The sequence below is a fragment of the Equus quagga genome, chromosome 7 (assembly GCF_021613505.1).
Source record: "Equus quagga isolate Etosha38 chromosome 7, UCLA_HA_Equagga_1.0, whole genome shotgun sequence".
Classification (NCBI taxonomy): Eukaryota; Metazoa; Chordata; class Mammalia; order Perissodactyla; family Equidae; genus Equus; species Equus quagga.
This window is the reverse complement of record NC_060273.1, coordinates 55,749,301-55,772,636: the sequence shown is the minus strand read 5'-3', so window position 1 is coordinate 55,772,636 and position 23,336 is coordinate 55,749,301. Positions and strand designations below refer to the sequence as shown.

General features: G+C 38.4%; 1 protein-coding gene across 2 annotated transcripts in view; it reads left to right on the top strand.

The window, feature by feature from the left end:
• Positions 1-23,336, top strand: part of TENM2 (teneurin transmembrane protein 2) — a 1,159,540-nt gene that overhangs the window by 260,755 nt on the left and 875,449 nt on the right. For both annotated transcript variants that reach the window (XM_046666360.1, XM_046666359.1), the window contains exon 3: positions 13,946-14,245. In XM_046666360.1, the coding sequence (XP_046522316.1) occupies positions 14,020-14,245 (226 nt within the window). In that variant the 5' untranslated portion in view covers positions 13,946-14,019. The remainder of the gene's footprint in view (positions 1-13,945; positions 14,246-23,336) is intronic.

Below are 23,336 nucleotides of genomic sequence, written 5' to 3'. Positions count from 1 at the left end.
CATAATAGTAAAATAATAGAAAACATTGGCTCCATCTTCACATGCACGTGCAATAAAATTCATAACAAAATGATGACTGTAGATTGTGCTGTGAATGCCTCCCCTCAATGCTATTTTAGGTGAAGGCTTGGAGCGCAAAGAGTTGAAATCACCTAGTTAGCATTCTATTCTGAAAGTCCCCAGTGGGTATTTCCATTCTCCACCCATTCTCTTTCTCCCTTTCTGAATATGCCTCTTTTATATCCTTCTCCGCATGACGTCTAAATTTCTCTGGTTCCAGTTCCTGCACTGACCTGCTCTCTTAAGACTTTTCTAAGTCTCTCTTTACTTTGCAGAGTAATTTAGACCCATCCCAACTTGTCAAATCCTACATCTCCACATCCAATATTTAGTTCTGGCAAACAGCAAAATTTCCAGTTACCAACATCTACCTTTCTGAACAGACAGTGAGTTAATTATAAACAACTAATCCTTTTCATGTCATTTTCTCCTTACATGTGTTATCGTTTCTGTGATGAACTTCATATATTCTATTTAAAATACAGGGCAAAGTGCATCTGATTTGCTAAAGAATGGAAGATGTTGTTAAAACATCTCAGTTTCAGCTTTTCAGTGTTAGTGAAACTGTCACACACAGCAAAGGTCGAATACCAAATAAGGATACTTGTATCTGTGTGTCCATCCTAGGAAAGCGCTACAACCTTAACCCTTTAGAGCTCAGAAATGCAGTACACTAACAGATGTTATTTGGAATTGTGGTACTTAACTTGTACTTTGGGGATGACTAAGTAATAGCTATTGCAATTTTTCATGGCTAGATATTGATGATCTTGATGGTAGTGATGAGGATGGTGGTGGTGGTGAAGCCTGTCGCAATTTGAGCATCTATTATTAGAAGATTCGCATGTGCCACTTTGACAGTCTCACATTAATGCTTCAAAGTAGGCATCTTATTCTCATTTTCCAGATGTGGAAAATGGAACCTATCCTTCCCAACTCTTCATGAGATTGCCCACGGTGTCTCCCTCCTTTGTTTCCACTGTTCATGTGATATCATAAGAGACGCTTGCATGTACAGGTCAACTGATCAGATGTTTTTGATTGAGTCCGTCAGGATTGTGATGTGGTTAGTGACTTTTCTGAGGCAACTGCACTGGATTAGGGGACCGGGTTCTCAGACAATTAGAAATCCAGTGACCAAAAAGGACATGACAGAATGTTCTAAGACTGCCCGTTTCTCTGAGTTACTATCTTTATAATGAAGGCCTCGCAGTCAGCTCTCAGTCCTCATCTCAGCACGAACACTTATTAGGTGCGTGGACTTAGCAAGTCCCTTAACCTCCCTGGGTCTCCATTTCTCCATCTCTGAAGCAAACATAAGGATACCTATGTTGCAGGATTGTGCAACTAGCGATAACTTACATAAAAATCCTAACTCAAGTCCTGGCGCTTTGTAGGCATTCATTAAGTGGGAGCTTAACTTGACAATGATTTCGACTTCAATGTTTTGCTTAGAAACCTGTGGTCCAACACCCTCCACTCCCTCTGATTATCTGGTGCTGCTTTCAGTCTCACGTACGAGAAGAGCACAGTCAATGGGCTGAGAAGACGGGGTTCAGCTCTTTCCTTCATCAGGTTTTGAGGCTGCAGGCTCCTACGCCTGCTCTGCTGGAGGAGGAGTGGGGAGGGACCGTCTTTCCGGTTACGGTAACTTAGCCAGTGCCTAAGGTACAGCCATCTGTTCGGCTCCTGATCTCAGGAGGCACATAGGAAAATGGGAGGAGAGCAGAGAGGCCTGCGTGTGGGGGAGGTGGAGCTGAGGAGGAAGGCTTCAGTAAACTTCCACATTTCATATTGAAATTCTAGCAGGAGGTGTAACCATGCTGACTTTCTCGAATGTTAAACAGTTTGGACCAGAAAGGGGGAAAAAAAGGCATGGAATCAGACTAAATGCCAATCTAACGTGGACTTGACTTTTCATTGCTATTCAGATAAGAATATACACAAACACAGTAGCTTGCGCTATGATGGCAGATATCTAGATTCATAGTGTACGTGTCGTCCCTTTGTGGCTTTTGATCATTGGAACTTCTAGCACATAGAAATCTCTTTGCATTTCACAATTCATGCAATCCATAGACCACAGATCCTGGTTCTGCTCTCACTATTTCCTGTGCAATTCACTCCAGGGACCCTAACAGATTCTAAAAGGCAGCAACACGTAGTCTGAAGCTAGAGAGCAAAATACAATTGTGAATTTGCTTATCCTCTCTTGCTCTGGACATTAACCAGAGTTGGCTTTTTATCCCCAGACATATCAATATAACAGCACAGGGGAACAGAAAGCAAATTGCCTTTGACCTCTTATTTACTAGTGCATTAAATTACCAGGGCACTATCTTCCACTTTTGTAGATTTGAAACCAGATTTTCTTGGTCCACCCAGAGGTCACAGGGATTTTCTGTCTCTAGATATTTTGGAGTATATCTATGTTCAGACTTGTTCTTAAATGTTTCTAAGAAGAGAGACTGGAAATCTTCGAATACACACTGATTTTCACACTGTGTCCATCAGAGCCCTACTTGGGGGCAGGGGGATGCCGAGTAGGTGAGACTCCGTCTCCTTCCCCTGTCTCAGCTTCTCTCTCGCTCATGTGTAGGGTTCTCTATCACATTTCATTTGGTGCTTTCAAGGATGTAAAATAAACGACTGTCATGGAAGAGTTCTAATACACAGGAAAGGAATCTGTGAATGCACTGGTTTTTAGGTCAACTTAGAATTTCTGCTTTTGGTAATAGGCAAAGCTTGCAGAGGAGTTAAGGATAAACGGACCATGTATTACCCATTACATCTTTTTAAACATAGAAACGTGGCACTTGCAATATTTAAGAAACAAGTAGGCAATCCAATTAACATGTTATCAGAAGGAGGAAAGATATTCTACAGGAGCTTTCTGATTGAGCTTTTAAAAAAATGTGTTATTGAAGCTGGCCCAGGGACATTCCACTTCAGAGACCCGGGGTTCACTGGTTTGAATATTGGACATGGATCTACACACTGCTCATCAAGCCATGCTATGGCGGTGTCCCACATATGGAGTGGAGAAAGATTGGCACAGATGTTAGCTCAGGGCCAATCTTCCTTACCAAAAAAATTAAAAAGAATATTTTTTTAAACTATGAACATGCTCATAGAATGAAACTTGGTATTGGCTTTATAAACTATCTGTGACATCAGCTCAGATTAGAAAACAAGAGCAATGTTTTGTCACAATTTGAAATGGGGAAGAAAGGTGATCACATTGATCTATATTCAGAACTGACAGAGTTCCAATCCATGTGGGCATCTGGGTTTCCTAGTACCATACCTCCCAAAGGTCTGAAGTCAGTATAAGACACAGATGTTCAAGCACAATGAAACAATGCCCGGGCTGTGATCAAACACCAATGCTGAGGGTGAGGCAAGCTTAAACAACTGCCTGCAGTGTTAGTTGTAACAGGAAAACAGTAGCTCTCCGTTGGATGTACCTAAAATTCACCTGTGCATCATTCATGCACATATTTACATACACACAGGTACACTTACGTATACAATAACACACATACACACACACACATACACACATCTCAAATGGGCTGTCAGTGATTAACAAGTCAACTCCCTTAAGTAGTAGGATAATCTGAAAAGTTAATAGTGAACAGTGTTACAGCTCATAGGATTAGTTAATTAGACAAAGGCTTGCAGGCAAGATCTCTCTAGTCTGTTCTGCTAAAGCGATGGAACCCACTTAGGCAACTGATGAAAAAAGCAGTGTGAACACTTCACGGGAGGAAATGTGGAATGTAACAGAATAAAGCCTCAGCATAGCAGTAACGAGCTGGCAGAGGCATTGCCATCCAGTGATTGCCATTTGTCAGTGCCGGAAAAGGCAGAGGCTTGGGGAAAAGATTTATAATTTTGGTTACCATCTTTCCTACTGCTTCAAGGCAATTTTAATTACTTTTTAAAATCAGTCTCTAAACTTGCATTTCCCCTCATGAATTGTTGACCTTCACTTTCAAGGACGACTATGCAAAAAGCGCTTCTCCATAATAGATAATAAATGCATTTTATTAGATAAAGGATGGATATTTAGCCAAATTCGGATTAAGACCAATATCCTATTATTTTAGAATTGTCTTAAGAAGAAAAATACGTTGACAAATCCTGCTTCTTTCATTGTAACTGGCGCTTTGTGATCCTTTCCAGGGGCCACAACAGTGTTTCTATTTCCTTTACACCAGTCATAAATATAATGGGCCTATACAGGCCAAGCAGGGGGTTCAAATAAGTGAAGCTGACTAGCTATAAAATCAAAAGGAGTGGTAAGATGTTGATGATGGTATTGGCCATAATAAGGAGCACATGTACACAGTTTAAAATTGTAAGTAAGCTTCTAGATTAGGTATTTGTATTCATGATGAACTTTGAGCCCAGGTTTGCTGGATTGCCTAATTAAAATTTAAAAAATTAAACTTTTTACTTTGATATAACTGCAGAATCACATGCAAATTCAAGAGATAATACAGAGACATCCCATAAACCCTTTAGGCAATTTCCACCACTGGCAATATCTTGCAAAAGTGTAGTATAATATCACAACTAGGATATTGACATTGATGCAGCCAAAATATAGAAAATTTCCATCACCACAGGATACCTCATGTTGTCCATTTATAGCCGTACTCACTTCCCTCACACCCTCATATCCTCCTTAACCCTGGCAACTGTTAATCTGTTCTCATTTTTGTAACGTTTTCATTTCAAGAATGTTATATAAATGGAGCATACAGTATGTAACCTTTGGGATTGGCTTTTTTCACTCCGCATTATTCTCTGGAGATTCACCCTGGTTTTTGTGTACATCAATAGTTCCTTCCTTTTTATTGCAGAGCAGTATTTCATGTCATGGGTGTATCAGAGTTTGTTTAACCAGTCACTCATTGAAGAACATCTGAGTTGCATCCAGTTTGGGGCTATGATGAATAAACATTCTGCCATAAACATTCATGTACAGGTTTTTCTGTGAACACAAGTTTTTACTTCTCTAGGATAAAGGTCCTGCAGGGCAACTGCTGGGTTGTATGGCAGTTGCACATTTAGTGTTTTTAAAAACTGCTACTATTTTCCAAACTGCTACTATTTGCCATATTACATTTGGACCAGCAAGCAATCTGTGAGCGATTTAGTTTTTCCACATCCTGACCAGTGCTTAGTGTTGTCACTATTTTTTTTTTTTTTCCAGTTTTAGCCATTCTGACAAGTCTGTAGTAATATCTCATTTTGGTTTTAGTTTGCATTTCTTTAATGACTAATGACGGTGAACATCTTCTTGTGTGTTTATTTGCCATCTGTATGTCCTATTTAGTGAAATGTTTCTTCATGTCTTTGCCTATTTTCTAATTGGATTGTTTGGGATTTTTACAGTTGAGTTTGAGAAATAATTATATATTCTCCACATTTCATCCTTTATCAGATAGATGTTTTGCAAGTAGGTTCTCTCAGTCTGTAGATTGTCTTTTTACCCTTTTACCCAGAGTAAATGTTACATTTTAATGAAGTTCAATTTTTTATTAATTTTTCATTTTATGAATTATGCTTTTGGTGTCAAGTCTATCTCCTTTTTATTCTAAAAGTTTTAGCATTTTTTCTAAACCTTTTCTAAAAGTTTTATATCTAAGTCAGTGGATCCATTTTGAGTCAATCTTTTTTTTCAAGTGTAAAACTAAGCCAAGGGTCTTTTTCTTTCTTTTCCTTTGCTTTTTTTTTTTTTTTTTTTTTTTGGCCAATGGATATCCAATTATTCCAGCACCATTTGTTAAAAATGCTATTGTACCTCCGTTGAATTGCTTTTGCATCCTCTTAAAAAGGCAGTGGGGCATAGTTTATATAGGTCTGTATCTGGGTTCTCTATTCTGTTCCCTTAATTTATGTGTCTGCCTCTCTGCCAATGCTACACAGTATTGATTACTGTAGCTAAATAATAAGCCTTATAATTGGGTAAGCAGATTCCTCCTACTTTCTTCTTATTTTTGAAAAATTGTTTTAGCTATTCCAGTTTCTCTTCTTTTCTATGTAACTTTAGAACCATCTTGTCTATATTTACAAAAATTTGTGCTGGGATTTGATAAAAATTTCATTCAATCTATATATCAATTTGGGGAGAATTGATGTTTTTGCTATGTTGATTCTTCCAATCCATAAACCCAATATGTCTCTCCGTTTATTTAGATCTTTAATTTCTTTCATCAGTGTTGTATAGTTTTCACCGTATAATTTCTGTGCATGTTTTGTTAGACATATCTAAGCGGTTCTCTCTCTTTTTTTTAAAGATTGTAAATAATACTGTATTTTGCATTCTGGCATCCATGTATTCATTGCAAGTATATTGAAATGCAATTGATTTTTGTATGTTTTTCTCATATCCTATGGCCTCACTGAACTCACTTATATCAGTTCTAAGAGATTTCTTGGGATTTTCTGCATAGACAGCCATGTCATCTATAAATAGCGAGGTTTTATGTTTTCTTTCTGCTCTGTATGCCTTTTATTTCCCTTTCCTGTGTTATTGCACTGACTAGAAGTTCCAGCACTATGTTGAATAAGAGTGATGAGAGCAGACATATGTTCCCGCTCTTGGGGAAGAGCATTTAGTGTTTCACCATAAAGTACAGTGTAAGCTGTAGGTTTTTGTTGATGCGCTTTATCAAGTTGAGGAAGTGCCCTCTATTCCGTTTTTTCCAAGACTTTTTATCACGAGTGGAGGTGGAGTTTTGCCAAATGCTTTCTCTGTGTTGATTGTTATTGTGTGACTTTTTTCTTTAGCTTGTTAATATGGTGGATTACATTGATTGATTTTTAAATATTGAACCATCCTTGCACCCGCAGAATAAGCTCCATTTGGTTATGGTGTATAATTCTTGTTATATATTTCTGAATTATATTTGCTAATCTAAGCATTTTTGCATCTCTATTCATGGGGAATATTCGTCTTTAACATTTTTTTTACCACCTTTGTCTGGTTTTGGTATCAGAGTAATAGTAGCTTCATAAAATGAATTGTAAAGTGTTCTCTCCTATTTTCTGAGAGAGATTTTGTAGAATTAGCATTAATTATTTTTTAAACATTTGATAGAATTCTCCAGTGAAATCATCTGGGCCTGGAGATTTTTGTGTGTTTGAGTTTTACAACTACAAATTAAATGTCTTTAATAGTTACAAGGTTATTCAAATGATGTATTTCATATTGGGTGAGTTGTGATATTCTGAGTTTTTTGAGGAGTTGGTCCATTTCATCTTAGTTAAGTTTATTTTTTTAGATTTCTTTGCAATATTCTCTAAGAATCTTGTTCATGCTATCAGGGCCTCTGGTGATATCCCCTGTTTCATTCCTGATATGTGTAATTTGTGTCTTTTTTTCTTTGTCAGTCTTACCAGAAGTTTGCCAATTTTATTGATCTCTTTGAAGAAACAATCTATTTCATTGCTTTTTTGTATTGTTGTTCTGTTTTGAATTTCATTGAATTTGGCTCTTCATTATTTCCTTCCTTCCTCTTGCTTTTGGGTTTTTTTCTTTTCCTGGATTCTTGAAAACAAAGCTTAGATTATTGATTTGAGACTTTTTCTGTTTTCCAATGGACACATTTAGTTCTGTAAACTTCCCTCTCAGCACTGCTTTAGCAGTTTTTCACAAATTTTGATATATTTTCATTTTTCTTCACTTTAATGTGTATTTTGATATTGCTTGAGACTACTTCTTTTACCCATGAATTATTTAGGAAAGTGTGGTTTAGTTTGCAAGTGTTTGGAGATTTTCTTCTTATCTTTTTGTTATTGATTCAGGTTTGATTCTGCTATGGTAAGAGAACATACTCTGTATGATTTCAATTCTTTTAAAATTTTTGAGGTTTTTTTTTATGGTCCAGGCTATGTTCTGTCTTGATATATGTTCCATGGGCACTTAAGAAGGATTTATAATGTGCCGTTGTTGGGAGGAATATTCCATGAATGTTGAGTAGACCCTGTTGGTTGATGGTATTTTGGGGCTCTTCTATATCCTTCTTGATTTTCTGTATAGTTGTTTTATCATTTCTTGAGACTCTGGTGTTGGAACTCCCAACTATAATTGTGACTTTATTTTTTCTTTCAATTCTATCATTTTTTCCTCACATATTTTGCAGCTCTATCTTTTGGTACATACATATTTAGAGTTGCTATTTCTTCTTGGAGGATTGATCTTTTCATCATTATATAGTACCCCTCTCTGTCTCTGGTAATTTTCTTTGCCTAAGAAGTCCACTGTATCTGACATTAATACAATCACTTCTGCTTTCTTTTGACTAATGTTTGTACAGTCATGCATCACTAAATGATGGAGATACATTCTAAGAAATGCGTGATTAGGCAATTTTATCATTGCGTGAACATCACAGAGCATACTTACACAAACCTGGATGGTATAGCCTACTACCCACCTAGACTATATGGTACTAATCTTACGGGACCACTGTCATATTTTCAGTCCATCACTGACCAAAACAGTATCATACAGCACATGGCTGTATTAATTATCTTTTTCCTTATTTCTACTCTCAACATGTCTCCATTGTTATATTTAAAGTGACTTTCTTAGTGATAGCATAGAGTTGGGTCATATTTTCTGATTGACTCTGTGGATCTCTATTTTTCAATTTCTGTACTTAGACCACTTGCATTTTGTGTAATTATTGCTATTTCAGGGAGTATGTGTGTCATTTTACTTTTCTTTCATTTCTCTTGTTCTCTCTATTTGTCATTTTTCTATTTTATTATTCCTCCTTTACTGTGGGCTAATGAACATTTTTTGAACTCCATTTTGATTTCTCTATAGCGTTTTTGAGTACATCTCTTTGTACAGCCTTTTTAGTTATTACATTATACCTACATATCTTATCACAGTTTACTGCTTCATTATTTTACCAGTTTGAGTGAATTGTGGAAACCCTACCTCCTTTTATGTCCTTTTGTCCTTCCTCATTTATAACATAATTTCTTAAATGTGTCCTCTACATACTTTTGGAGTCTCATCAGACAATGTTGTAATTTTTTCTTCAACCATCAAAAATAATTTGGAAAACTCAAAAGGAGAAAGTCTATTGCATTTTCTGATATTTTTGCTTACCATGTTTTTCTTCCTTCCTGATGTTCCAAGATTTCTCCTTTTGTTGCTTCTTTTCTATTTTAGCGAATTAATTTTTGAACCATTCTTTTAGAACAAGTCTGCTGGTTACCAATTCTCTTAGTTTTCCTTCATCTGAGAGTGTCTTGTTTCTTCCTTCATTCTAGAAGGATATTTTCACTGGATATAGGATTCCGAGTTGAAAGTTCTTTTCTTTCAGCACTTGAAAAACATTGTGCCATTTTCTTCTGGCCTCCACAGTTTCTGATGAGAAATTCACTTTCATTCAAATTGCTTTCCCCTACAGGTAAGGTGTCATTTTTCTCTCACTGCTTTCAAGATTTTCTTTGTCTTAAGATTTAGAAGTGTGACTATCATATGTCTTGATATGGATGCATTTAGAATTACCCTGTTTGAGGCTTGCTCAGCTTCTTAAATGCGTAGCTTTATGTCTTTTGCATTTTGAATGTATTCAGCTGCTATTTTAGCACTTTCTCAGCCTCTCTCTTTCTCCTTTCCTTCTGGGACTCTGATGACATAAAAAATAGGTCTTTGTTATTATTCTACAGGTCCCTAAGGCTCTGTTCATTTTTTTTTCTTTAGTCTATTTTTTAATCTGTTGCATAGATTGGGTAATTTCCATTGTTCAACTTTCCTCATTCTTTCTTGAATCCCTCCATTCCACTCTTGAATTCATCTATTGAGTTTTTTGAATATTTTGTTTTCAATTCTAAAATTTTCATTGCAGTCTTTTTACATCTTCTGTTTGTTTGCTGAGATTTTCTGTTTTTATGATGAGACTTTCTATTTTTTCATTTGTTTCAAGTGTGCCCATAATTTCACTGAAACTTTTTATGATGGTTGTTTTACAATCTATGTCAAATAATTCTAACATCTTTGTCGTCTCAGTGTTAGCATCTATTTAGTGCCTTTTAAAATTCAATTTGAGATCTTCCTAGTCCTTGGTATGACAGGCTGGGTTTTTTTTTTTTTTTTATTGAAACCTGGACATTTTGGGCATTATGTTATGAGATTCTATATTTTACTTAAACCTTCTGTTTTAGCTGGTTTCCTCTAACACTGGTCTGTCAGAAGAAGGATCTCACCTCATTATTGCTAGGTTAATATAGAAGTTCAGCTTTCCCTGTCAGTCTTTGCCAGCACCCAAGGCCAGGGAGCTCCTTGTTAGGAGCAGGGAGGGCCTAGGAGGTGTGGGTTCTAGTTCCACTGATAGGGACAGGAGTGCCTCATTACTCCTTCCCACGTGGTATCTACTGACACTAACAACCACCAACAAGGGGACAGAAGGACTCATTACCACTGGGAGGTAGTGAACGTGCTAGCTCTCACTAGGCCTCCTCCTACACCACCCCAACAGAGAAGGACGGGGCATCTTGTTACCCACTAGTAGAGGTGGAAGACCAGGCTCCCTGTGAGGATGACAAGGCTTCATTACCTCCCAGAAAAGATGAAAGTCCTGACCACCTTCTTAGCCTTCTCCGAAACCACTCTTTGGGGTTAGGGTGCCTTGTTTCTTCTTCATAGTGTGGAAATTTAGGCTCCCTTCTTGGTTTTTGCTGGTGAAGGTGGAGGTGAGGCTACAGTTTTTTCCATGTTGTTTGGCTGGAGTGAGGTGGTTGCTATCTAAATGTCTTCTCTCTTATTAAGCTGTGTTTTTCATAGTCTTTTGGCTAGAGGAAGCCAGCTTTTGTTGGAGCTTTTATCGTGTGCCCATTGATGTTTCTGGGTTGCTGGTGTCTTTAGGTCCAAGTCTGGGACATATAGGCCAAAAGAAATCCCAGGAACACACCACAGTATTGTCCCTTGGGTCCTGAGAGCCCTAGTTGGTTTGGCTCTGCTTTCCACCTTTCACACTGTTCTTATGTTTGCTTTATATACAGTGTCCAAGGGTTTAGCACTATTTATTGAGAGGAATAGGTAAAAGTGCATTTATTCCATCTTTTTGGATGCAGAAATTTTTAAACTGCCCAATTTTTCATGACAAGCTTCAGGTCTAGATTTCAATATGAATTCTCCTGTTTCATCTTTTAATATTGAAAATTAATTTTTAAGTAACAGGCAGGCTACATGCAAAAATGTCTGTAGGCCAGTAGTATGTGTGTGCTTTGCTCAGATCCCTAAGAAATTAGCTTTTCCTGACTAAGATTTGTCATTTCTTACCTCATTATATATAAATTTCTATCATTTACTCAGAGGTGACATTGCTGACATACTTAACTATCAAGGGCATAGCCAAGAAAGAGGAATTTAGCAGGAAAAGATCACTGGGCAACCAAATTAGGCATCAGAATGTCAAAACACGAAAGTTCTTGTACTTTATAAATAGGTAATAAGCCTTTAGGCTTCCATTCAGAGCGTGATTTTTAGAAAATAAAATAAAATCACATACACACACATAGACAATCAGCCCACTTTCCAAAGCATGATGCGAATTGGAGGAGATAGGATTTCGTGAGTCAGAAACACTGAAAACATTAAACAGTAAAAACTTACAGTGAAGCAGGAGAGAGAAAAATTATAAAATCCACTCAAAAGATCCAGTCTCCCTAAAAAGCACTTTTGGCTCTTCAGTGTTGGTACACACAGCCTCGCAGACCCTCAGTAGGCGCTGGAGGTCTTCCTTTGTTGGTATGTGTTTAAGTATTGAGATTTATACTTGGAACTTTGCGTTTCATGGATTTATATTCGTATCTCTACCCTTTATCTTATGCAAGTCTGTAACTACTTAGCTAAGAAAAAAAAATTTTAATTATTCAGAAGAGAAAAAAACCCTACTTCTTCTTCTGTCCACGTGGTAGACAGTATATTGAGAACTTGACCACAGTATCTGTTTTGATTTTTACAAAAACTCTATGAAGTAGATACTGTTATTTTCCATTTTCACTGATTGAGAGACTGAGTTTGAAAGGCCAGGAGTAATTTTATGGAAGTTCTGGCTAGTCAGTGGCTGTGATAGGATTGGCCTCCAATCGAGACCTCAATGGCCATCCTCTTAACCAGCCTGTAATGTGGATTCCAAAATGTCGAGACCACAAGTTGGAAATCAAGAGAAGAGATATTTGGAATCTAGAAATTGCATCAACGTTAAGGTACTTGAACTCACTAAGCAGCAGCAAAATCTTCCATGCCGTCATTGACTATTTCTATCCTTGAAGCACGTCCCGTGGTCTTGACTGGTGTCTCTTAAAGGTGTTTCTCAACTTCCTGATTCAGGGACTGTAGGCTCCAGGAAACTATTTGCTTTTTTAGAAGTCACTGTGGCAGCTGTATGACTATGCTTGTTGTTTACAACTGGTGTGCCCTCTTTTTCATTGCCAGTTGTCAAACAAAATTGTCCACGGTTACAGGCAATATGTGATCAAGTATATCAATAGTATATTAGGAGAGTTCTTGAGATCCAAGAGGACTCCTTGGTGTGAAAATACAAGGGAGAGGTAACTAGGCTTCTGCCATCTTGAGACAGATGCTTTTCACATTACTGCGAGTTGGGCAAGCCCTTTGGTATACACAGGCATCTCATTACAGTGCGGTAAATAGCCAAAGAAGAGCAGAGAGGTTCAAAAGTACAGATCTGCTCCCCAAGTATTTTCTGACGTATTGAGGAGGTAGTGAGCAACAGCAGTCTGGAAAAAAGTAATTACCCAGGCTCTGGATTGTATTTTCCAATTTAATTAAAATTCATATTTGTCCATTCTGTCCAGGCCCTGGCCCTGTGATTCATGCTATTTTACATGGCCAATGAAATCAATAAGAGCCTATTATCTGGCACTTGGAGGCGTCTAAGTGTTTTGTCATATTTGCTGGGCAGAAGGCTAATGTTTTCTGAGGGAGGTTTGGCACGCGCTTCTAGGCCCAGGGTGTCAGGCGACAGTCTGTGGGGCTCCCTGGTTGCCAGTTCATGTGTTAGAGAGGTTCCTTTCCATCAGCTTACCTGTTGTACTCAGTGCTCTTTCCTATTTTTCCTTTCCACAGTGGATATCCTAGCAATGGAGGGGACAGTGTGGTTGGGCTTAGGTTGATGATCAGGTGCTTCTGCCAGTTAGACCTCTTGTCAGCAAGATCTCCTGTTGGTAGGTGACTAGGGAAAAGAAGTGACCAGGTGTGTCTTAGACATAGGTTTGCAAAGAGAGAAAACTAAGTAGGAGTTTCCTGAAGGCTCATTAAAGAAACTGGAGGCAGACTGTTCGCATGTCAAGAACGACTTATATTATCATTCTCCAGAACCAGCTAGGTGATTTTGTGTGGGTTGAATTGACCTGGTATCATTACAAAGTATCAGCAGCATATATTTATGCCTCAACACCTTTCTTTTATTTTTATTTATTTGTTTTTGATATTTGTTTTTCCCTAACCCTTCTATAGCAAAAAGAGAATGTAATTTAAAAAGAATAAAATCAGTTTTGCTTTGAACCGCTTCATAGTAAGATCTTCCGTTAAGTAATAGACTTATCAAGTCTTCTGTGCACATATAGAAAATCAAAAAAATGTTATTTTGCTATTACTTTTTTCCCAAATCTATTAAATTAAACAGCAAGAAAATTAATTTACTGTATCGAGTTTTTCTATTTGGGTTGATTGTTTAAGTATACATTAAGCATTTGCAAAAGAGATTACGCAGCCCAACCAAATTTGTCTTTTTATGTTTTTATCTGAGACAGAACATGAGTGAGAATTGAAGGCAACATTTCTTATACTCACGGTCATGGGTTTCTCCTTTGATATTTTTAGGTGGCAAAGTGACAAGTGCCAAAACTCAGGCCTGACTTTTCTGAGAGCATCGGTGTTCTGCCTGATCTAGAATAATGGATGTAAAGGACCGGCGACACCGCTCTCTGACTCGGGGGCGGTGTGGCAAAGAGTGCCGCTACACGAGTTCTTCCCTGGACAGTGAAGACTGCCGCGTGCCCACGCAGAAGTCCTACAGCTCCAGCGAGACTCTGAAGGCCTATGACCATGACAGCAGGATGCACTATGGAAACCGAGTCACAGATCTCGTTCACCGGGAGTCAGACGAGTTTCCAAGACAAGGTATGTAGAGCCGACCTCGCTGACTTACTCGGAGTTGTCTTACATTCTTGACTTGCACTGTGGTGCATTGATGACTGAGGTTGGTGAAAATTGGGAGCAAAGCATGCTGCATCAAGTGCCCCATTACAGTTTAGTTTAAGAGACGATCCCTTTTATCAACCCATATCAAACTCCTATGGGTATTACAGAAGTGCTTCTTTTTCCTGGACACTAAATTTTTTGAGAATTGGATGGTTGCTTTTGGAGACCCACCACGGTGGGTTTTGACAGATGCAACATACAGCAGAGCCTTGGCTCCATTAGGGATATTCCTCGTGAATCATGAATCCCTCTCCTGTGGAACATGCGCAATTATCTGTGGTTCTTAATCTATTCTCCTTGCATTCCACTCACGAGCCTCCAGGGGCTCAAATTTCTACTGCTTTACCCATTGCACTTCTCAGTTAGCTTCTCTTTGAACAAATGGTGTATTGATTAAAACATATTCCAAACCGACCCCCCCTTCCCATATAATAATGTGTAATTTCTACCTCTCAAAAATGTGGTCTTACTTCTGAGCTACACATTTTCCTTCCTGTGTTTCAGAGCACAGGTGAACACATGCATATTATTACCCAATTCCATTGATATAATTCTCTGTCTTCCTTCACCAAAACTTAATTTTCCCCTAGTATCTTGATTTCTTTGGGGAGGAGAGTTTTTTTTCCCAAGCACTGACAGTTGGCTTTCTCTTCATGTCCAATAACCATGAGGAATGTGGTTCTCGCTTGTCCAGGGTTGCTGTCAACGTAGGGACATGGGGACTAAAGCAAAACAGCACTGAGAAGCCGTCTGGCTGAGCTGATTCACTAGCTCCACGGCTCACGCTTTGTGTACCAGCCTCCCCGTGTGTGTGATTTACTTAACAGCTTAGCAAAATTACAAGTGACTGCACAAAAATACAGGGCGTCCGCTGGGAAGGGTCACTCTGCCAGGGCCGTGGGTCGAGGCCCTGCCTGCTAGGATGTTGTATCAGTGATTCTTTATTTCTTGTTCCATGTTCTTGGCAGTAAATGTTGCAACTTACTTAGTTCCTAATGAAATACCTTAGCTTGTGTCTTAGTCCTTTCCGGCTGCTATAACAGAACACCATGAACTGGTGGCTCATAAACGACAGACGTTTATTTCTCACACTTCTGGAGGCTAGTAGGGCCAAGATCAGGGCACGAGCAGATTTGGTGACTGGTTAGAGCTCTCTGCTTGCTTCATAGCAGTCTTTTCCTATGTCCTTATAGCTGAAGAGGGTGAGGGAGCTGCCTGGGGCCTCTTTTGTAAGGGCACTAAACCACCTCGTCATGGCTCCTCCCCCATGATCTAATCACCTCTCAAAGGCCCCACCTCCGAATACCACTGAAGATTAGGTTTTAATATAAGAATTTTGGAAAGTCAGAAACATTCAGTCTATAGCAGCTTGGAATTTCATTCCTGGTTTCTTAGCTTCCTTTAGTTACTTTACTTGTCTTTTCCTTGTTTCTTAGAAACATATATGGTATGTTCTTAGAAACATATATATGTTTTATATATATATAGTGTTTATATATATATAAAAGCTACAATCCATTGGTTTTTCTAAAAAACGTGTCTCACATACTCCCGGTTTAGCCTAGCTCCAGCTTTTATATTTAACAGAATATTCTAAAACATCAGCGAGAAACAGTTAAAATTATGTTTCCATTGCAATTGTAGACACTTGCAGGATACAATTTTTATTTAATCTTCACTCTTATTTTCTGAGTTATCTCCATGTAAATGAAACACATTTCAAACAGGGGGAGGGTTGCTTGAAAATTGCTCTGTGTCAAATGCCTTTGATCTGAGAGTAACTTCAACAAGTGTTTTACTTCGTTAAGTTCTCACCCAACCCCAAAGTGCATGTAGTGGGAATTGGAAAAAAAATACGAGGAATTGCAGCTTAATTAATTATGGGAGTGCTTAAATTTCCAGTATGAAAAATTAGGATGCCTATTTGTTATTTCCAAGAGCACCGCTAACACAAGACTCAAATATTTTGAAAGGTGATCCACATTCAACATGGTTGAAAGCCTTTCATTTTCTGCTGTGTTTTTGGTTTCATTTACGGTGTTGCTGCATACATTTTTGTTTCTTGTGATTCTGTCCTGAAACGTAGACTCTCCTTCCTAAGTCTCATTAAAGGAGCATCCTGGCTTCTGGATCATTGTGCACTCAGCTGTAGATCCCAGATTATTGTTGAATTGTGGATTGGCCTGTCACCTTTTCCCTTATTAATATTTACATAGAACGAAACCAAGTGCTTGGGATTTTATTTTCAAATATGCCTTTATTCTTCCTGTTTAATCTTGTTCCTCTCCATTGATAATAATGGAAGTTGCTTGGCCATATCGAACTCATAGCTTTGCAATTAACAATTCACACATGCCGTGTGTTGTTATTGAGCCCATATTTGTTTGTGTAATGTGTTTGCATGAATTAAAAACTGTGCAGGCCAAAAGTAGAAATGAAAAGGCATTGGAAAGTATTTGCATATGCAAGTGCAATTCCTTCTGAAGACATCTATGAATTTATGCATGAAAATGTAGTCAGAGTCTGAGTGGATCTACTTTGATGGGTTCTAAAATTGAACTCTGCAGGAAGTAAATAAGCGCATATTTAAAGAGAGGAGGAACAGGAGATACAATCTGGCAAGCAGCACATTCAACGTGAAACTTAGCCACTACGGAGAGGGTTAAAATAAATTTTACACTCGGTAATAACAATAATTTTTTTAAATGTCATGCGTTTCCCACTTTATTTTCTTATTCATGAAATCAAAGAGCAGGATCATCTCAGTACTTATTAGCCTAGAGGTACATTAGCAAGGATCATAGCGGGATCATCTCCTCTGGTATTCTTATTTAAAACCCAAGACACTGATCATAAAACAAATACGTTTCTCACGTACAAGCAAGTTTGGCAAACACAGTTGGATGACTCTCCAGATGCTCAGAGTGGAAAAGAATTGCCAGCCAGTAAAAGTGATGTGGGGCCCGGGTCAGACCTTGTCCGGTTCCCCCAGCTGGCCTGCTGCAAGTATCAAATGTGAGAACCTGCCAGATCTCAGCAGGAGAGATGGGCCAGGTGTTCCCCTGAGAAGCTTATGGAAGCCCTCATCAAATTATGCCTTCTTTGCTTGCTTTCAACACAGAATCCTCGTCTGCCGCCTTCTATTGTGAGCCTCTTCTCCTGAATAGAGACAATGCAAATTACCTGTCTGGCCTCTGTTATGCTGGATGCTCCTGGTGTGAAGGGAGAAAATTGCTGACCCTACATCTGTGGCCATTGGAGTAATTAGTAATTAGTAAATGACTAATTTTGCACTAAATAGCATCCTAGTGGTCGGAGAGTTAATGCACCTGACAAAAGTGACCACTGGTGTGACCACTGCTTTGACCCCTGGTCAGACCCAGCCCCACTCCACCCTGTGAAATAGATGCCACTTTGCATAACGAAGGTCGCCCAAGTTCCTAGGCAGGTTGTACAAGCTTGTTCTTTCGGACCCTGGAGTTAGAGTGGAGAGCAATGTGATACGCAAGACATTCTGCCATGATTTAGGAGCCTAAAGTTTGACTTGGGCTCTGCTTTTACATATTTATGTGCCTGTGACTCTGGTATGCTTTCTGTGCTTCGCCAGGATCAGTGCACTGTGTTCAGATGTATTAGACAACAACAACAACAATAACAAAAAAATAATGACTAACATTTATTGAATGCTTTCTACCCTACCCGTCAGCTGCCAGTCTAAGCATTTTGCTTAACAGTTAATGTTCACAACAACGTCGTGAGGTGGGTACGATTATTATTCCCTTTCTTATGGATTGGGAAAATGAGGCATAGAGAGATTAAATTGATCATCCAAGGTCACAAACATAGGAAGAGGTGGAGACTGGGTTTCAAATCCAGGAACATGGATTCAAGAACTGTGTTTTAAACTACGGTGTTTGATGACCTCCACAATACACAAGCAAACAAAAAAAACCAAACAGGTCATTAAAGCCTCAGTCAAAGGCTAGGGAGGGCATATGAAGTTCAATTTATACACTCCTTAGGTATCAACACGTTTTAACCTTTCTTAATAGTATAGGAACTACAGTCACTGATATTGATTGAACATATAATGAACACTACCCCCAGCCCCGCTGAGCCATTTTCCTGTTCTCATCCACTGCCATCCATTTCCACAACTATCCGAGACTCCCCAGAAGCATGCCTTCCTGCCGTACCTTTCCACCGTCCACCGCTCTACGGAACGTTCCTACTGTCGGAATACGTGCCGGGCTGTCAGCACCGATTCTATGACCTCCCCTGCAGTCATCACCTTTTTGCACAACCTCTCAACCTGGACCACTAACCAAGAAAGGTGTCACTATCTAAATGATATTGCTCAGGTAAGCAGAACTGACTGGCTTCTGTGCTAGCCAAGGCCCAGTGGGCCAGAGAGTTCAGCCAGGCTTCTCATTCCTCAAAAAGTCCTTCTTTCCAGTTAGTAACGTAAGTCTCTTGAAAGGGGGGCCAAGATTGAATTCTTTCTCTGCACCTCAGGCTGTCTATTTGGGTCAAGGTTGAAGAAAGAATTGGGGGAAGATTGGATTTTTGAAAGTATGCTTGCATCAGTTCTCTCAATCAGTTCGAGCACAGAAATAACTTTTACAACCCTTTGATGCACTTTAAAAAATACATAAACACACACACACACATTTTGGAGTAGGTTTGATTTTGGTATTTCAGAAACCAATTCTCACTCCTGTGATCTTTAAGACAATTTGGGCAATATTTTTTGCTCTGTGTAATTTAGCATAGCATAAACTTAACCCGTGCTAATGAGCTGAAAACTCATAAACCACTAGTAAGCTAAAGTGTTACCTGTATTGATTCAATTAATGTATATAATAATTGTTGAAGTCCTTTGAAAACCTGTGAGCATTTCTATCTATACTATTGTCTTAAAATAGTTATTTTTCCACTGTATGCAAAGCAACAGTTAGAAAGGCTCTACTTTGAAAATGCCAAGCCTACAAAGAACAACTTTTAGGTTTTAGTGAAGTTCAAGGTGGCTGGGTCGGTATTGGGAAGGCTGAAAAGTACCTTGAGAAGATTGTTTTCAATTTATTTTCCTATGTCTAAGCAGGACCTACATTTATAACTCAACTGAGAAGAATGTGGTGCTTCTTAGTCTTTGGTTGTGTTGTTGCTTTACAAAAAATCTCAAATAAAAGAGAATCTACAACCTTTCAATGTACTATAATCTGTTGTCTTCTTGCTTGCTAACTTGAATCCTTGTTGCTTTGTGTGAGAGGCATATAGTAGAGTAGTTAGGACTGCAAACCAAAGCTTAAACTGTCTGTATCCTAGTACCAATATGTTCTCTCCGTGTGACCTTGATCAAATTCTAGAACATACACTCTAAGTCTCATTTTCTTCATCTGACCCCAGTATTATTGGGATCCTTTCTTAAAATTATGCATTTATCATATTGTAAACATTTTCTTTTAATAAGTGCTGAATAAAAGTGAGTGGTTATAATTATAATTATTGTCATTTTAATTCTATTGCCAGCAAAACTGGTGACTCTCTGGTCTCCAACCCTCAGAATATTGTGTGCAAGAGAAATTTTTTTCCCTTGGATTTGGTTCCTATGACTTGCAAAAATTCTGACATCTTCAAACCTAGAATTTCTCTTCCAGGTGTTGATAGAGTGTATTTGACTCCCTACACACCGTACCTTTTGCTCCCAAAGATGAACATAACTCACACATTATTTCCCTATTTTTAGAAGGGAATGAAAGATACCATCTAACAAATGTCAGCTCGTGCCAACACACTGTAAGAAAGTTGCTACTCAGACAATTTTACAAGTGAAAAAAAAAAAAAGATTGGAAAAAATGCTCTAAGGTAGTGTCATTGGATACAAACAATTTTTTGGGGGGTGTGCATTTTATGGCATGTAAAAAATTAAAAACTTTAGGAATGAGTTTAATTAGGAGAAGACTTTATCCTTATAAACTCTGAGTGAAAATTAATCAATTTTCATCAATCTATATGTAATAATTTAGAGTCCATGTCTCTTAGTCAATCTCATGTGGATTTTCATTGTTGATATTCACTGCCCATCTAGGATTACGTCTATATTTATCAATAACTGTAGCCATTGCACAACAATCTTCATGTTTGCTCGATTGTTCTTTCTTAAGTAATTTTCTATTGTCAATTCTGTATTCAACTTTGGATCTAACGTTCTTTGAATTGTCTTCCTTTTCCTGCTCTTTTTCTGTGGTAATTCTGTAGTTTCACCCTTAGACTTCTACTCTTTCTTCTCCATGGCATTTTCTGTAGAACAATCTTGTTCATATAACTTCAATGTTCATTGTTTCTACTTCTCAAGACTTAGTTAGAAGTGAAAGTAAGATTTCATCCCTACTGAAATAGGCTTATGCAAAAATATAAAGCTTTGCCTTATATCCTTGGAGAATCTAGCAATACATCTGGCCTCACACTCATCATCTCTTATTTTTCATTCTCTTTATTTGGCTTTACTCTTCAGAGAGATTTGTCTAAAGATGTCTGTTCATAAGCCCTCTCATATTCTCTTCCATTGGTAACATCATTGGAGAGAGTCCTTTTTTTTCTTCTTTTTTTCAATCTTCTGCAGAACATTCTCAAAAAAGATTCAGATAGACCTGGCATGGGACACATGTTGATGCCTCTATCATTCTGAGTTCAGTTGGCCATGTCTCGGACTTAGGCCTACCGTGTGAGTGGAGATAGGTTATGGTGAGCATCTCCTAAACCTGATGAAATGGATTCCAGATAGGAGAGAAAGGGTCTGATATCAGAAATAGGTAAGGAATACTGACGAGCCTGACGACACATCTCCCAACACTAGTGATGCTCATGTCTAAGACAAGTACAGTCTTTCCAAGCTCCATTTCCACTTTCGTAACTGCCATTAGACTATTTATTCTTAGACAATCAAGTAGCAAATTTGTTTTTTCCTCAAAATCTATTTCCATTTATTTCCCAGATTTTGTGAATGATGTTACAACTCTTGCATTTTTAGAGTCTTCCAAGACTCTTTTTTCTTGATTCTTTATATTGATGTTCACCTAATCATGATCATTACTACTTCTTAATGTACCTTATTTCTAAATTTCTCATCCCATGGAAAGCTTCTAACAACTCAGCACTCTACAATTGCTTCACCATTTAAATTGCTTCCTTCCCTTATTCTTTCCTCTGGTATGTTTTCATATACTGAATAGTCTTAAGTTTCTAAAACACTGCCCTATTTTTGCCTTTTCACTCAAATTCAAAATGATTTCTTGAGTGCTCCTGAGGCAACTGTGTTAGGTTATGGGACACATCAGCGAAAAAGGCAAACATAATCCCTAACCTCACAAAGCTTGACAGTCCTAAAAAGGAATGATATAATAGAAATATAACTAGGTACAGTCTGATAAACACCACAAAAGGGAAAATATTGGATGGTTTTGTATAGGCACCTAACCCAGAATTGTGCATCACATGTGTCAGAAATTGAGACATCCTTTCATACCTTTGAAGGATGAGGAGGAGTTGGGTGATCAAAGAGGCAAGAAAGGGTGTTCAGGCAAAAGAAATAGCATATGCAAATGTCCAGAGGTGACAAAGCTTGGTTGTTCCAAGGATCTAAAAGAAGTTCAGGTTAGCTGAATGTAGAATGGGGACAGATGAGCAAGATGGTAGGGAGAAAGTGGGTCATGAAGGCATTTCAGAGAAATAATGCTTGCTTCGGTTTATGGAATATATTACAGGGAGAGAAGATGGTCAGTGAGGTGTGGTAGGAGGTTGTGTTTCATCTAAACAAGGGAGCCTAGAAGCCTGAACTGGGATAGTGAAGGTGGTTTGAAACTGTTGTTGAGAAACAAAGATTTTTGACTTTTTGGGACACTATAAAAGTGGAGGCAGATATATGTTTCTGGGACTCTTGGGCATTGACTGCTTTCTTCTCCTGCAAAGAGAATATTGCCTTTCTGATGCTGAATTTACTTAAAGAGCCAGGAAAGGTCAATCCTTGTAAATAACCCTTTAAACGGAAGTGCATAGATTATTAGTTCAAGTTCTCCTTGAATGGTGACATAAGCTTGAGTATAAAAATGTAGTAGTGTTATAAGAACTTGGACTTTTTTTCGCAACCTTGTTGGTTTCCTGCCTATGCAAAGATAGCACCAGCAACAGAGCACCTCATATGGATCCAGGGCAAGGAAAATAAAGGAAAAAGACTATATTTCATCCACTGCTCCTCTGTATGACCACAATACATTGTTCATTTTCTATCGTTGGCTAACCAAATTAGGTATTCATACCAGATGTGAGGTGTGTATTTTATTCCTGCCAATTGGTAACTTGACTAGCAAAGGCGAGGATGTTTAGAATATGGAATCAATACTTTCTGGCAACTGAAGGGCCAAGCAAGGTGAGGGGGAGAAGAGTCAAGGACATTGCTGAAGTTTCTGCTTGTGGCAACTGACTAGATGTTAATGCTAATCACCAGAGTTTGAAACAGAGGATGAGCTGGTTTGTGGGTTAAAATAGTATGTGCAACCATGGACTTTTTGAGTTTGAGGTGCCCTTAGGCCATGCATGTGTAGATGTCTGATAGGTAGTTGAAGCTACAGTTCTGAAATTCTGCTGAGAGGCTTGAGCTGGATAGAGACTTAGAAGTTGACAGCTAATAATTTCATGGGACTTGGTGTGATCATCCAGGAAAAATGTACACGGAAAAGAAAAAAGAAGCTCACATGAGAATGCAGGTAATCAATGCACAGGAAGACGAAGAAGATCCTGCAGAGAATGGAAAAAACCTTACTTTCCTTCAGTCAGTTCAAACTTGACTTAGTGTTCTAGGCATAAATAGATAAAACAGTGTTAGTTTTATTTCCCACTCCACTACGCAGAATTGGTTTTCTTTTTATCCCCCTAAATCAGAGGTCACAAAGTTAATGCACACAGGCCATATTTGGCCCCTAGATATGTTTTTTAGCCCTACAGATTGCTTTAG